The sequence below is a fragment of the Rattus rattus genome, chromosome 5 (genome assembly GCF_011064425.1).
Source record: "Rattus rattus isolate New Zealand chromosome 5, Rrattus_CSIRO_v1, whole genome shotgun sequence".
Lineage (NCBI taxonomy): Eukaryota > Metazoa > Chordata > Mammalia > Rodentia > Muridae > Rattus > Rattus rattus.
In genome coordinates this window covers 36,526,169-36,543,456 of record NC_046158.1, presented here as the reverse complement: position 1 = coordinate 36,543,456, position 17,288 = coordinate 36,526,169, and the positions used below count along the sequence as shown (strand labels likewise).

At 42.2% G+C, this 17,288-nt stretch overlaps 1 protein-coding gene across 3 annotated transcripts in view; it reads right to left on the bottom strand.

Annotated features, from left to right (window-relative positions):
- Upp2 (uridine phosphorylase 2) overlaps positions 1-17,288 on the bottom strand; it is a 37,848-nt gene that overhangs the window by 12,578 nt on the left and 7,982 nt on the right. For 2 of the 3 annotated variants that reach the window (XM_032901935.1, XM_032901937.1), the window contains 4 exons: positions 16,599-16,716; positions 8,719-8,877; positions 5,168-5,282; positions 979-1,188 (listed from right to left, as the gene is read on the bottom strand). In XM_032901935.1, coding sequence (XP_032757826.1) covers positions 979-1,188; positions 5,168-5,282; positions 8,719-8,877; positions 16,599-16,716 — 602 coding nt within the window. The remainder of the gene's footprint in view (positions 1-978; positions 1,189-5,167; positions 5,283-8,718; positions 8,878-16,598; positions 16,717-17,288) is intronic. The other variant, XM_032901938.1, reaches the window with a different exon arrangement.

Here is a 17,288-nt window from a genome sequence, read left to right as displayed (position 1 = left end):
AAAATACCTCATATTTGGAACAATATCTCACAGGCCAATGGAAACACTGACTCTACCAGGCGTCTGCTAGTGAACTGTGACATAACACATGAGTGGGTGATGCTCTAAATGGAGGGCCTAAGAGCTGATGTCCTAGAACAGTCTCAACCTGTCCATAAATACCTGCTTGCCTATTGGATAAATACCTCCAACGCTTTTACTAACCCGAGCAAAGGCAAACAGAATACGATCTATCTCCCTGCACGACTTTTAAAAGTAATATGTAAACTTTGATTGAAAGGTAAAAGAAGTTGGCAATGGAATCTTAACATTAACTAAAATGATTATAGAAACATAACTACAGCCCAAGATTTGCTGTGAAATGCTATGGTCTGAAGACAGTGCAGATTCTTCTGTAATGAGCAGAATTCGTGGAGATTGTCCTGTTTTTCTTTTGCCTTGACCCTCATCCCTTGGAACAAGAGCTGTTATTTGATAGTGACCTTCAACTTAACTCTACACTAGGTATGGAGAGCATTTACTCTTGGCTATAGGATAAAAGCCCCACTCTGAGACTACCACATCGCCATAGGATCTGTCTAATTAAACATTTCTCTGTTTGCTAGTCTCCTTTCTTGCCTGGGGGTCAGGAGAATGACAAAAGCATAGAACCAGCATATTCCTCTTTCTTAAAGTCAGCAATTTAAGTAAAAGTCACAGGCAGAGAGAGAAGACGCTGTCAATATCGCTAATTGCATTTTAGTATTCAAATTGATACAGGATTAAACCCATTCTCAATATAAAGTCACTCTGCATGTTTCTCAGCTGCTTATTAAGCCCTTATGTTGCTATGCTTTAGTAAGTAAAAAGGCTATTTGCTTCCCCTTGAAAAATCCACACTATTAATTTGCTAGCATGCAGTTTTAATACAAATTGTGGGTTCGTGTAACGAGCGGCTGCTGTTTTCCGACGCTTCCCTGGTGTGCAAATGAGTCTCACCTTCATAAAAGTCATAGGTACACATCGTGTGTCCGATGAGGGTTGGAAAGTTGGGGATCTCTCTGCTACAGTTGAACAAATCAGTAGCCAGTTCTTTGTCAAGCTCGGTGCTTCGGGTGACCACGTTATCCAAGATGACCTGCTCAAACCGAGGCTTGAAGAAGGAGTCTACAGCTGTATCTGTTATTACAACAGACCCTGGAGCAATCCCTGCAATGTGGAACAAATAAGTGATCCCAGAAGATTGCTTCGAGTTGACTTCTGTGTCGTGTAATACGCGACCTCTTCCGTCAACATTAATTAATGCTGTTTGTTAGTGGTTCTCCCCGCTTCCATCTTTAAAAATATTTTTTCCCCTAAATGCAATCGAATAACCTTTAGAACAGGCATTCTCATTGGCCGTCTTTGCAGATTCGCATTCACAATGTGGTGGGGTTTAGGTTTCAAGACAAACATGATTCTTGGACATGCAAATTAGTGCCAGCCTTCAGGCTCGAATTTGAATAAATTAGGTCAGGAATGAAGTAAATGAGCCTGCCAGCAAGTAGCTTTCACAAAGCGATGTGACTACTTGATATTTAATCTTCCTACAAACTCCTCCATTACTATAATTTCTTGGCAGCCCTCCTCTCTCTCCCTACAGAGTCTCACCACAACCCCTCCCTTTTCTCCCTGACTCCATGCAAATTAGGCCTCTTGGCTGCCCTTCCACTGCTACAGAGTCTGGCTTGAGCCAAGTCAGGGACCCACTGAGATGCCATTTCCTGTCAACTCTTACTCTCCCTGCTTGTCCTTGTCCTCCCTTTCATCCCACTAAAGCCAATGTTCCCCGGTGTCAGTTTGAGTCACTCCCTTCCAAAGGCTTGAACCATGGAGAGAGAACCAAAGAAAGGAGCCTATAAAGGAAAGGTAATGAAGGCGGGGTACAGAGAGTTGCCCAAGGCCTTCTGGGACCCATCTTTTGATTTAGGCCAATTTCTACTGACAGCCAGAGGGAGAAGATGTATCTAAATGATACTTTTTAAAAAAGATTTATTTATTTTACATGTATGAGAATACTATAGCTATCTTCAGACACCAAAAGAGGGCACTGCACCCCATTACAGATGGTCATGAGCCACCATGTGGGTGCTGGGATTTGAACTCAGGACCTCTGGAAGAGCAGTCAGTGCTCTTAACCTCAGAGCCATCTCTTCAGCCCCCTCCTTTTTACATTTTTTAAACTGGCCTTTGTGTGTCTATTTCTCTGATGAAACACAAGCTATATAAGGTTAAGAAGGGCGTCAGCTCACTGCTCTCTTGCCTGGCCTGGTGTGGAACCCAGCACGTCGTGAGTATTCACTAGAAATCAGTGAGTCCTTGCTTCTGTCAAGATACCACAGAACGCAGGTCTGCAAATTCTGGTCCTCAGGCCACATGCCTTCTGTCTTAGTAATCGAAGCTTTGTTGCAACATGATCCACGCACTCATTTACATACTGTCCTGGCTGCATCTGAGCCATGATGTGATGTTAAGACGTAGCAACAGAAAGTGCACAGTTTGCAAAGCTCAGAACCTTTATTATCTGGCACTGTGAGGAAACATTTCTAACAACCCTGGCTATGGAGTGCAGACTCATCTTGGGTTCGTCTGCATTCCGATATTCCAAAGGAAAGTAAATAGGGAGCACTTCACATTTCCCACTAGATGCCCAAGGTGGCTGTGGGACTTTAATTTCTGTTGTAATAACAACCCTAACAAAAGCAGAGAGACCAGGTTTATGTGGTTTACAATTCCAACTTACAGTCCACCATTATGAGGAAGTTAAGGTAGGAACTAGAAGCAGTCATCTCATCCAGTCATGAGCAGAGGGGGGAAAAATTGGTGCACATGTACCTGCTAACTTGCTTGTGCTCAGCTGCATTTCCTTACGCTCACAGAATTCAGGATCCCCTGCCTAGGGAATGGTCACACCCACATCAACAAATTGAATTAAGACAATCTCCAACTAGATATACCCACAGGCCAGCCCAAGGTAGATGCTAGGTTGTGTCAAGTTGACAATTGATGCTAAACATCCCAGTAGCTTCTGAAGATACAGTTCTGGTTGGCCAGAACAACAGAACAAGGGTTCCTTGTGTGTGTGTGTGTGTGTGTGTGTGTGTGTGTGTGTGTGTGTGTGTGTGTGTGTTCAGAATACCCTAAGGCACTGAGAAGGAAGTTGAACATGTGTTTTCCTCATATTGGTTCAACATGTGTACATACACTGCAGCATCTATAGCCTAGTTTCTCCAAGACAAAAGTTCTTTTTAATTGTGTACATTTCCTTTATCAAGGTATTTTTCACTCAGTTAAGGAATGACTGTATCAGCAAAAGAATAAGTAATATCTGTAATTTTCTGTCTTCAAATATAGTGTTGCTTCAAACAAAGCAAACGAGTCCGTCTTAGATGCAACTCTGAGCTGAAGCTGTTCACACCAGTACAAAAGCTTGCTTTGCCTCCATTTACAGGCCTCCAGAAGTCGGTACAATCCTGTTGTAGTCTGTACTGTGTCATCATGAAACACAAGACCATGACCGTGATTTGGGCGGTCACCAGAGGGAGGAGCTGGAGGCTCATTCCTATCAAATGACAACTGCTGCAGTCAGGAGGCCAGAATGTGGAGCTGTGAGCGCAGAAGGCAGATCAGGGATTCCCACAAACGGAGGATTGCAAGCAGCCTTAATGATGGTTCCCAGGTCTTTCCCAGGCTCTTTGTCCCCTGAAACTGATTATTTGAGAAACTACAATCCAAAAGGATGTCTGGCCAACACTGACTGATTCCATTCTCCCTTTCCCTTTGGAAGAGCACCCACGAAAGAAAGATTTTTTTGTTCACATGTGAGGGGCTTTGGGCTGGCTTTGTCTCTGGAGTATAGCTCTAGAATGGCTGCTCCCTTCTAGCCTGCCCCACCTGAGTCAGAGCCATCCGTGGGCCTGCCATTTCTCTAGTCCTCTGAGGGTTTTTTGAGATCACCTCTTGCTCCAAAATGCTTACTCAAGCAATTCTGGTGTGTGTGTGTGTGGGGGGGTGTCTTTTTAAAGGCTCACCCTGGTTTATGGAACCATGTGGTCCTGTTGCTCTATCAAACCTTCCCATATAAAATATTGCATCTGCATTAGCATGTAGTCACATGATAAGATGATACCCTGATAAGACCTGCTCCTTAGGAAACAACTGAAGGGAGGCAGGGGAGATCTTGGATGGACTTAGGCAGTCACTTGACCTTTCCTAAGAGCTCACGTGGTCCTTTTTGCTGTGTAGTTGAGTAAAACACAGGACCAAGAAAAGAGCTGTAAGCACTGAGATGAGCCAAAGGAAAGATTTTGCTAGCAGCCATAAGGTCTGATCTTATCATTTTCTTTACCGGAACATCCCTATTCCTGTCACATAGAATTCCTCAGACCCCACCCTACCCTTACTATATGCTGATTAGTTTTTGTCAACTTGGCTCAAACCGAAGTCAACTGGGAAGAGGGAGCCTCAATTGAAGAGCTTCCCCATAAGAAAGGCCTAGCAGCACCATGACCTCTGCTTCAGTTCCTGCAGCCAGGTTCTTGCTGTGAGCTCTTCCCTTGGCTTTCCTCAATAATTGGCTGGGAGCTGTTAGCTATATAAGCCCTGCTCTCCCCATGTTGATTTTGGTCGAAGACTTTTGATGGCAACAAAGAAACAGACTAGAACATACTGTAAAATCATACTTTCTAATAATTCTTCTCTTCTTTGTATGAACATCTTTGAACACCAGTAGAATCACACACACACACACACACACACACACACACACACACACACACACACGCACAGAGAGAGACAGAGACAGAGACAGATACAGAGACAGAGACAGAGAGACAGAGACAGAGTTAAAGTCAGAGAGATAAAGTCAAAGACAGAGAGAGGGAGAAAGAGAAAAAGACAGAGAAACACACACACAGATATATATATATATATATATATATATATATATATATATATATATATATATATATAGAGAGAGAGAGAGAGAGAGAGAGAGAGAGAGCGCTTTAAATTTTCAAGCCCCAGCCTCCCAGTACTTCGCAGCCTATCTGAATTTCTGTTGGGCTCTAAGTATGTTGGTGTACTTTGAATTAACACAGGGATGTATGAAGAATCACTCGCTTTAATGGTAGAAATCAATCCATCTCACCAATTCCCCCCGATGTTCCAATTCTGATGATGGTAACATCGCAGCAGCGTGCATGGTGGAGTAATTTGATGAGTTCGTGGAGCATAATGGAAATGGAGGGGATGCCCATCCCGTGCTGCGGAGAGAGAGGAGAGTCATTATACATCTCACACACGCATAAGCGAGCAGGACGTATTTTTTCTTCTTTATGAGTTAACAGCCCTTGTATAAATTTACATAATCATCAAGACTGTGCCAACGCTTGGGAGAACGTAAGTCATCTCTAAGTGATGCCTACGTGGCATGCTGATGGATGGGTCCATCTGTGAGGACTAGAGAGAGGCATCCTCCAGCCAGCTAAACTGAGCCGCTCACTGTCAGGAGCAGAGGTGGACGGCAGGGAGTACAAGTCTGCCAGGGCAGCGTCAATGAGCTCACTTGATACATAACTGACAGGAAAGTGACGAAACCTAATTTTGCCTTCCATTTCACACAGCCTTACTTCACCCTAGTGAGCGAAATAGTGAACTAATTTTATTGTTCAGATGTAGCCTTGATCGTTTTGCTGTTAGTTCTGTGTGAGTCCTGGACTCTAATGGAGAAACGTGTATTCAGTTCCCACTCAAGAGTTTCAAACTTATGCTGACCCTGTGAATACATCCACATTACCATGGATTATGACTGCAGCCTGGTTTAATTCAGAACTTATGTCAAAACAATCACAGGCACCACACTAGGGGTCAATCAACATGGACTAGAGGATTGAGCCACTTACGGTGGATCCATTATGTCTAACAAATCTTTGGAAAGATTTTTCATGCAGTAGCTTGTAGAAACTGGAGCTGACTTTTATCATGGCTACTTCACTTCTTCTTTTTTTTTTTAATGTCATTGGATTTTTTTTTTACTTCTACTTTTATACTATAGCTTTTTTAAAAAAATCATTATAAACATCAATATGGTTTGCTAAGCAAAAGGTAATTTGTAGCCAGCTTTGAACAGTATTGTTTGCCCCTATAATGTATTACATATAAAGGTTGTCAGTGACATCTAGGCTAATCCCCCAACCCCATTTTCTACATTTTGGTCTGTACCTTAGCATTCTCTTTCATTCTTCCTTCCTTCCTTCCTTCCTTCCTTCCTTCCTTCCTTCCTTTCTTTCTTTCTTTTTTTAAATTCGGTATTTCTTATTTACATTTCAAATGTTATTCCCTTTCCCAGTTTCCTGTCCATAAGCCCCCTAACCCCTCTCTCTCCCCTTCTATAAGGGTGTTCCCCTCCCCATCCACCCCCCAACAATCCCCTACACTGGGGGTCCAACCTTGGCAGGACCAAGGGCTTCTCCTTCCATTGGTGCCCAGCAAGGCCATCCTTTGCTACATATGCAGTTGGAGCCATGGGTCAGTCCATGTATAGTATTTAGGTAGTGGTTTAATCCCTGGGAGCTATGGTTGGTTGTCATTGTTGTTCTTATGGGGGTCTCAAACCCCTTCAGTTCTTTCAATCCTTTCTCTAATCCCTCCAACAGCGGTCCCGTTCCTCGTTCAGTGGTTTGCTGCTAGCATTCCCCTCTGTATTTGACATATTCTGGCTGTGTCTCTCAGGAGACATCTATATCTGGTTCCTGTCAGCATGCACTTCTTAGCTTCATCCATATTATCTAGTTTGAGTGGAGATATATATATATATCTCACATGTGGGGCAGGCTCTGAATGGCCGTTCCTTCATTCTCTGCTCTAAACTTTGCCTCCCTATCCCCTCCTATGGATATTTTTGTTCCCCCTTTTAAGAAGGAGTGAAGCATTTGAATTTTAGTCATCCTTCTTGAGTTTCATGTGGCCCGTGCATTGCATCTTGGGTAATTCAAGCATTTGGGCTACTTCGCGTCTAATCTGATGGCAGAGTCTGTGTATCGATCCACGGCCACAGAGACTTTGGAAAACCACTAGAGCTGTGGTCATGTTGTTTCCAATCAGAGCTCCCTCTCCTTCTGGTCACCAAGAATATTAAACTGTGGAAACTGTGGGCCTCTGGGGTCACCATGTTTTGTTCTCATCCAATATGCCCTAATTTCTGAAAGCTTCATAAGCCTCCTGGATCCGGGAATCAAGTCTGTATTGATCTGTGTGCTCGAGATTAACAAGTTTGGGGCCTTGGTGCTAGCGCTGCAATGAATAAATAAACTATCGTTTGCTCCAACTGTAAATTAGCAGATGAGTTACTATTTCATCTACTAGGTTCCCTTACAATCAGCCATTGTGAACTTTAGGATCAGCACTCAATTTTCAATATGATGATAAAATTACAAATAGACTTCCGTTTCTCTTAAAATTCTCTCTCTTTCCCTTTCCCTCCTCTTTCCCTCTCTCCCTGTAGCTACTGGAGATTTGCAAAGTGGTCTGTATTGGGAGCTGCCTGTCCGTCTAGTACTCTCAGTGGCTAGCTTTGACCATTTGGGTCCTGGTCCTTGACAGGACACCAGTATCACCTCTGGCTTTGCCTTCAGATCAAGTATTTCTGATCGTTTTTGTGTGTGGATGCTACTTTTTTCTCTCTCCATTTGTTGTACAAAATAGAACAAATAATTATTGTTTAAAGGATTTTAACTGAAAAGTTACTAGGACAGCATCAGCGGACACTTAACTTCTTCTAAGGTAGGTAGTCTGTAATTTTTTTATCGACTGAACAAATTAGTAAGTAAATGGATTCTGCTATTAGAAGCCAAAATGAATTTCAGGCACTCTTGGCCTCATGAGATCCTCTTCGCCACCCCAGTGGAATTATTATGCATGTTTTCTTTGGTTCCCCCATGTTCCCTGCTCTCTGCACATTCCACCACTGTGTAATCTGAGTCACTTGAGGGATCAGTGGATTGTGATGGTTCCCTAACACTTTACAACTCAGCTCTTCAGAATTGCCACATCTATGTAGGTCTTACTCATTGTCCCAAGCCCATGCCCCTTAAGAGGACTACCACATCCAAGCCCATGACAGACTTGGGTTTTTGCTTCAGAATGTAGCCATGTGTGGAGAGCTAGGTCAGGCAGAGTGGGTGGCTGTGTACACCTTGCCATTGGTGGGAACTGCTCAGAGACTCACTCTCCTTTCATTGCATCTTAGACAGTGTCCAGAAGAGCTATCAGGTTCTGACAGAGAGCAGAACGCATCACAAGACCTCAGTGCAAATGCGCTTGCTGCTTTTTGGCAAGTTTATTTGTGTTAAATTCTAACAATCCTGAGAATTGGCCTCTATGAGTAGCTCAAGGCTCCTAAGGCGGGATAAAAGACAAAGGAAAGGAAATGGCTGGGAAGGGGACCATGTTGAACAGTTAGGAACAGAAAGAGAGATGAGCTTTGAAGACTTTTGCCCTTTCCTAATAGTTAAGTAGTGAGTATAAAGGCAGGTAGTGACCCTGCATGCTCTGCCCTGTCCCAAAACCTTTTCCCAGTTGTTCACTTTCGTTCCTTGTGTAAGAGGACACAGCAGCATGGGGCGAGAACTGTGTTCAGATGGTCCCAGTTTGGTGTGCATCCCACAAAGGCTAGCTGGCCTGCAGCCGTCCCCTACTTACACTGAGGGAGAGCACAGGGCCTGTTTTGAACATGCAGTATCTGTCTGTCCCCGCACAGATGTCTTCGATGTCGTCTCCATCTCCCTCCAACCCGAGTTCCTTGTGCATAAACAGTGCAAACGCTTTCATTCTGTTCGGGCTCCCACCAACGCAGACAAACTGTCAACAAAAATGAACGGGTGTCTACCGTCATCACTATGATAAGAGCAAGGGGCTATGTCCGGTTCTAATGTTTCTGTTTTCACAGCGCATTTAATTTACTTCTGAGTGTGTGTAGATATCTTTGATTGTGTTCAAAATTTGGCTCATTTACGTCATTAACCTGAAAGGAGGCAACTAGTTGAAATGCATTATGTACTAAATTAGTGAAGAAAATCATGTAAATGTTCACATTGTTCAAGGAGGTGTTTCCTGGTGGTGTGGTAGCATCAGCCGGCATCTTCATGGCTATAATCATCCTAGTGGGGAGCACTCACGTGACACGTTTAGTGTCAAGTGCTAAGGATGTGGATTGTAAGCACTTGCCAGTTTTACTCTGTTTTCTGTGTATCCACCTTAATCAGGATCCTTTATTTTAAAATTTACTATGATACCCTCAACCTTTATAGGAAGCATCTCAAGACTTTCCTTCACTGAGAAAAAAATCATAACGGAACACGGCTTGTTACTGTAAGCTCAGAACTTGACTGCAGTAGGTCATCCATCCCCTAATTTGGTTTTGTATTTATCTTATTCTCTGACTTTAGGGTAGATGTTGCAGTCAAAGGTTGTCATGAATTGTCATGACTAATAAAATGTGTTGATAATCGGCAGTTAGGCATGGTAACACATATCTACAGCCAGAGTTCTGAGACAGGAGGATTATGAGTTTGAGAGCAGCCTGGACTGCATAGTGCTTTTGATGCCAGACCAGAATATATAGTGAGACCCTATCTCAAAAAGAAAATTATAATTGGTTGTGTCACAATCTGTTAGAGATATGTCAACCCCAAGGATGGAAGAATATGCCAGAGAGAAAGGAAAGGAGTGTCCTGTTGGTGGCCTACATGAGTAGGCATCCAGGTGGGCACCAAGCAGGATTAGCAACAGAGAGAGGGGTCTGAAGGCCAAGAGGAAGCAGAGCACACAGAAGGTTGTCAGGCAGAAATCTACTCTGAAACAAAAGCTGTGTGGTATGGTGCAAATGTGGTGTGGTGTGTCATAAGAGGCGTGTGTGGTGTGATATATACAGTATGGTGTATGTGATATGGTCTATATGGTGTGATGTAAGAGATGTGGTATATGTGGTGTAAGAGATGTGGTATATGTGGTGTAGTATATGTGGTATGCTATATGTGATACAGTATGTTGATGTGGTATATGTGGTATGGTATATATAATGTGGTATATGTAATGTGTTATATGTGATGTGGTATATATGTAGTATATGTGGTATGCTATATGTGATACAGTATGTTGATGTGGTATATGTGGTGTGGTATATGTAATGTGGTATATGTGATGTGGTACATATGGTGTAGTATATGTGGTATGCTATATGTGATACAGTATTTTAATGTGGTATATGTGGTGTGGTATATGTAATGTGATATATGTGATGTGGTATATATGGTGTAGTATATGCGGTATGCTATATGTGATACAGTATGCTGATGTGGTATATGTGGTATGGTATATGTAATGTGGTATATGTGGTGTGGTATATATGGCACTGTGTATAGAGTGAGGTGCAGAAAGCAAAAGCCAAGGAATGCTGGACAGCTGCCATTTGAGTGTAGGCACACTTGGCTTTGAGCACTAGCTCACCACTGATTAAGTCACTTGCTCAGCAACACACAAAACCTTTGTATTCCTCAGATCATCATCTCTGGCACTCTCAAGTTTAATCAGGATGAAGTAGGACTGAATTTAACAAAGGACCAGGCATGGATCCTGGAACCTTCTCAGTGTCCACATCTGTGGACTTCTACCTTTCATATCAGATAACACCGCTCTGGCCTGCATTTTGAGCCCACATCTCTGATGCAGAATTCAGTTAAAAATGAAGCCAACGTAAGTTTTCTTGGGGGGAAAAAGACACTTAGTGGTGCCTGGCTGATGTGGGCAGTTTTGGGCAGAGGAGCCAAGGAAGGCTAGCAAGGGCCTTCGCAGGGGCTGTCTGAAGAAATTCCTGAGGTTGTTGAGTGGGTGTCCTTCATGTAAGAAATCAACAGAAGTATTGGGTGGTCTGATCTCATGATGCATCCTGTTTCCACTTAACAATAATTTCTGGGCAGCGTACAGTAACTTTCAATCACAGGACATAATTACTCTTTTTGTCTGGGTACTGCTTCTCATCTGCCCTCACTGCTGCCTTCTCTGGAATTCCCTAGGAGGTTTCTCAATGGGGCCTTAAGGTAGTAATGAAGACAGCCTTAAAGGCTAGAGACAAGAAGGCAAGGCAGGCCATGTTTAAGGTAAGCCTCGAATACTGCTCCTTTCTTGTTATGAGTAGTTGAGCACTTTCTTGCTGTGCGCAGGTCAAGGTCTAAGTACAAGAAGGCCCCTTTTAATATACAAAATACAGGAGATTGAAAATAACCTCACTGTGTGGTGCCAGTACATCTAAATTACAATCATTTGGATTGACCATAAAACCAGAACAGATGTTAGAATAGTTTGCAGTTTGTGTTCTGCTTTGAACTGTAGATATTGCAGTAATCAGGCAGAATGTCTGCAGATTTCTGGAGACATGCATAGACAGAAGCAAGCTTAGCTCCTGACACCTACTCCCAGATTCACCAAGCATCGCCTGTAGACACCATGACCAGCCTGGCTGCTTTAATAAGAAGTAACACACAGCTGAAGACCACCAGCCAACATTGGTCACCAGTGGCACTGACTGTGATTTATGTTCCAAACAAAATGGTCTTTGTCCAGGACTTATCAAAAAAGGTAGAAATGCACTGGGCAGGAATAAAGCATTATAAAAATATTTTCAGGATTTTGCCTAATGACTTCCAGAACAAACTCACCTTCAAACATCCCCAGTAGCTTAAAAGGTTTTGCCATATGGCATTAATTTACAACACAGAGTTTATGCATTTTGTATATTAAGGACTAGAAACAGTCCAATGCATATTCTGAAGTCTTATGAAGCAATGACTTTCCATGTTACTTAAAATTCTGATGACACCATGCATTTCAGAACAAAGCCCCCTGAGCTTGAACTGATCAAATGCTCCCTACCTGAGAGAGTTTTGCATGGTAAAACTCAAGCTTCTAAAGGAGGTAGGCAACCAGCCATCATGTGGCTATGATGTCTGTGAACCACATTAACCAGTACGGCATGCTAACCCGAAGGGTGCAGTAGTGGCCCACACATCTTGGTAGTAACCAATTGCTCTCTAATTGGACGTAAGACCCACTCAACATTCATGGGACTGGAAACCTAGCTAACTATTCAGAACTAGGAAAGTCATGGTTTTAGGAGGAGAATCTCCAACCACTAATTTACTAAACCAGTGCTATCCCTAAAACAATCTATAAAAATTTGCCCTTGTAACCACAGGTAAGTGTAATCTTTACCCCCAACCCCATCAAGAAAACCTTTTTGCAACAGAGAGGGACCATTACAGAAACCCACAACCGGTCAAAATTTAGAGCTGTGAAGCCCAGTCTCAGCGGCTACAACTACGAAGCATTCCTGCACCTAAAGATCAGGGAATTGTGAAGGAGGAGAGGGGAAGACTGTAAGATCCAGGGGACCAGGGAGATTGTTTGGAGACCATATTACTTATAACAGCAGAAGCTGTACTCATAGAGTCTCACCAACATAACTACCCAAATGTGAGCTAAACAAGAGCAACACCCATGGGCATGCAAACACACACACACACACACACACACACACACACACAGCAAATAAAGAAAGCTGGGAGGTGTTCTTCCTCAGGGAAGAGAACACCAATTGGTTGGCCAGTGCCAAATACTCAGCCCTGAAAACATACCTCCAAGCAACATCATATGGACTGAACCAGATAATGTTTAAGATGGTATATGTATATGCACATATGCATGCGATAACAATTAGTGAAAAAGAAGTCAGGAATTTGGAGGAGAGTGGGGAGGAGTATATGGGAGGGTTTAGAGAGAGAACAGTTAAGGGAGAAATGTAATTAGAAGCTCGGCAAAATTAATTGCTTGGATGAAGGGTACGTCAGTGATTTTATAAAAGGCATCTGTGACAACATGATAAAATATACATTTGGATATTGAATTTGGAAAACATCTTTCTAGCACCTCTATCATATTTTTCAATCGTATTCATCTTTTATGAGTGTGGCAGAGACGGATGAGTTACATGTCAAGATTCTTCTCTCTGAGTTTACAGGTAATGTTAACTTCCCAGACATCTTTCCAGGTAGACAAGGCCATATGCCCAAGTTCCAGCCACTAGAAATGAGCCACTTCCAGCCTGGTTCACAGATGCACCCCATCCCCATCTCACAGGAGGATATAATACACATATATACAATCTATAAACAGAGAGACACGAGAGGACCAGGTCTCTGGACCTCTACTCTACCTGGTCAGCCATCAGCCAGGTATCCCTGCTGTACTTGCTATGACCTAAAGGTCAACTTACATTGTCCTAAGTCACATAGACTATGTAGTACCAACATGAAAACCCTTCAAAATATAAGAAAGCTGTGAAGGAGTAAGGCTAACCGTCAGAGTCAGTCAGATTTGTTTTTCTGTGCATTTGTCTAAGACAGGATTCCGTGTAATCCAGGCTGGTCTTGGACTCATTGTATAGTGAAAGCCAGGCCTGAACCCCTGACCCTCATGCTCACACCTCCCATGTGCTTTGAGTGCAAGCATGCACCACCATACCTAACTCTTTCGGGTCCTAACTGTGTATCTTACCATCTTCTCTCCTTTTGAAGTTACTACTGATAATAATTATCACCTTCATTTGCTGGGTAAAGGTGAGTTTTTAGGTATTGGTGGTTTGTATCCTTTGCTCTGTAGCCAGAATTGCTGACCTGAGACTTAAGGAAGAAATCACGTCTATAATGTTCTCACTCTGAGATAAGGGAGCACTGGTGCAGACACACTTCTGAGGATAGGATCTATAACAACACAACTGGGTTTTTATCTTCTGTTGCCAACATTCCGTTTCCACTGTGATTATAATTCTCTTCAGATCCTAAAGCTAAACACACTTTTGCCTCCTATGCATCAAAATGGGGCTACGATTAGGGTTGCTGTCAGGGACAAAACTCTTTGAATTGGCACATGTCTGTTATTCAAGTGACTGTCCTGGTGGGTGACAGTGTTTCCGGGAAACAGTGTGGCAAACATGCTGGTGGAAATCCAGCTAGGTAGCAAGTGGGAACATGAAGTCTCAACTTCTAATGTAATAGAGATAAGACCATATGTACTCATGTGTGTGTGTGTGTGTGTGTGTGTGTGTGTGTGTGTGTGTACATAACATGTGTGATTCTCATCTCTAAAACAAAGTTATCCATCCTGTTATTTACCAATAACTAGCAAAGCAACTGCTTCATCAGGGAAACTAGGGTTTAATCTCAGCTTTTCCACTTACTGCCTGTGCCTTCTACAGATAGATAAATATAACAGGTGAGTTTTAACACCACATATACATTGAGACCTAGTGTCCTCTTCTATATAGGAAAAATAATAACTAGTTTGTAATGTAAGCAAAGCCTGATTTTAACTCCTGACCCTTTTGCCTATACCTCCCATGTGTTTTGATTACAGGCATGTGGGTATAAGAAAGGAATGAGTCTCCTTAAAGGGTAGGGTTAGATAGGATCAGATAAAAAGAATGGCAGAGGAGAGGCAGGCACTTGGACATGTAGATAATAGGCCAGTCTGTATCAAAACATCTCCTATCTTCTTTTTCTTTTTTTTTTTTTTTTTTTTTTTTTCGGAGCTGAGAACCAAACCCAGGGCCTTGCGCTTACTAGGCAAGTGCTCTACCACTGAGCTAAATCCCCAACCCCTCCTATCTTCTTAATGTACTGAATACGGTGTATCTTCATTTGTTAATTATGGCAATCCTTCTATTCCAAACAGTCATCCTTAGATAAAGGTCTTGGGGAAATCACTGTGAGGCACGAACTTCACACCTAACATCTGAATTCAGGTACAATCCAGTTAATAAGTACCAACATTGACTCCATCAAAGATTCCTGGGGCCTAAACATCAGATTCAGTAGAAAAGACAGAGATTGCATTCAAAAGATGACGCAGGAAAAGAAGGTGGGCTTTACAAAGGCAGGGAGCTGCGGTGTGGAGAGGAATTGGGGCACAGGCTGTGCTGCTGTCTGGAAACCCACCTACGTTCTCTCCTTTAGCGCTGGACGGAGGAGGTGGCTGCGCATGCGCGGACCGACAATGGGCATCCTAGATGTACTTGCTTCCCTACTTCCTTCTTCCACCCTCCTTTCTTCCTCTGCCTAAATTCATCCTCTTTGTCCTCTTTCTCCACATTCCTCCCAGTTCATGTTTGAGAATTCTGACTTACGGTAACTCGGGATCTACTCAGTATCTTGAGCAAGAGCCCTGGCACCTTGGTCTAAGTACCAGCTCCTACCAGCTCTGCCACTCTGGAATAACTTTAACTTCCTTTGACGTCTGTGAGTTCATTCCCTTTGACCATGTCTGTGACTCAACCTATACTAATATCCTTGCATGAGAAAAGTCCTTACAAGAAACAATATCTACTTGAGTCCTGTTTCTAATGAGAAACATTAACTACAAAAGTTAAAAATAGTTTATGTAATTCTTGATCCCATGAACAGTGATTTTCAAATAAAATGGAATAATATGGGAAAATGGTAATAATATAACGTTAAATAAAGTGATAAAGGGTATCCTTAGATAAGAGCCTCACCCAGGCTATCCCTGGACTTGTTATGTAACCAAAGATGATTTGAATGTGAATTTCTGATCCCCCTGCCTCAACTGCCCAAGTTTTGAAATAGAGGCTCTCACCACTCCATCAGTCTATGCTGAGTCTTATTTTACTCTTAGTCTTATTATAAGTATTTTAATATTTTTTATTAAAAGCAATGGAGGAGGCAGTATAGGGGTAATATGCTCAAAGTCCTCTATGTGCTTATAAGAAAATGTCCTTATGTAACCTAGTACCAACTACAATGAATATATACCAGTAGAAAAAAACGAATAAGAGAAATGGAAGAAAAGAAAGTGGGCTGGTGGTGTCTTGGTCTAGGAAGTATGGCTATAAGGTATATTTTAAAAGGAGAATGTTCTTGTCTGTGTTTTCCTAATTTTAAATAAGGAGCAAGAATCGCTCTTACAGTTTATGTGTATGATAAAATAAATAACTTAGTAATACAATTCTCCCATTATTATTCCATAAACAATTTTCTCATGAAATATTTCTTATAAGATGATAAAATCTTAATGATTCAAAATACGGGCAAATGGTCGTTTTTGAGAAGAGAATAATAAGGCATTGTTAGTCTAGAATTTTTTTATGATTCAATAAGATGAGAATTAGTGAGGTTCAGCGATAAATGTAGACGTTAAGATGTGAGCTGAATCTGTTAAGACATAATGAACTCTGAATACCCAACAGCGTTGTCAATACAAGATTTATGTCCAGGGAACAGAGCAGCGAAGTGATCATGTTTGCATTGGATTCAGTTCGGAAACCTTTGTATCCTGTTGGGGTGGAAATGACCATTCATGATGCTTGCATTCCAAATTAGAGTGGCTTCATGTGCTCTTGGGACTTCTGACCTATCTCTACCCAAGGCTATTAACTTTATTTGGAAAAAAAAAAGAGAGAAAAAATGGCTGTGTAAATACAGTAATGTTTCTGACATTCAGAATAGTTTTACCTTTACATCCCCAAACATGGCTGGTAGGTTGTGTGTTTTGGTCCCTAAATCCAAGTGGTAGAGAATGTCTTCGTCCATGGCATCCAAGTGTGGATTCCTAACATACACAGACCGTTCTCTAGGGGAAAACACAATGAAGATGTCAAGCTATTTGGAGAGAAGAACACCTGAGACACGAGAACAGACTACACCTATGAGCGCCACTAACACAGCGATGCCCACAAAACTCTCATAGTTAAATCTATAATATAGTTAACATTTGTTTTACAATTACTATATACCACATTTAGACCCAAGCATGGAAACTATACTATCCCAGGAAACTGATGAAATAAATACACCAACTCATTCAATACCATGACCATTACATTACATGAGAAATATTAATAATCAAACTTACAAACTGAGACAGCAAGATGCTTAGAAGTTGAACACTCCCACGCAGCTAGGAAGTCTGCAGTCATCTCCCTCTGTTCACTCTGTCCCTAATTGTCATCTCTTACTGTGAGGCTACATAATGTAGGGACGTGGCTCTCAGACTGCCTTTGTTCTAGTGTCTGATCAACTGGACACACACTTACCGTGCAAGCATAAGTAAGCTAACGCTGTCCTTCTGTTTCCTCATCGTGAAGTAGGGGTGGTGAAAACTGCCATCAGGCAGTTTGTGAGCCCTGAATTTCCTGATAATTA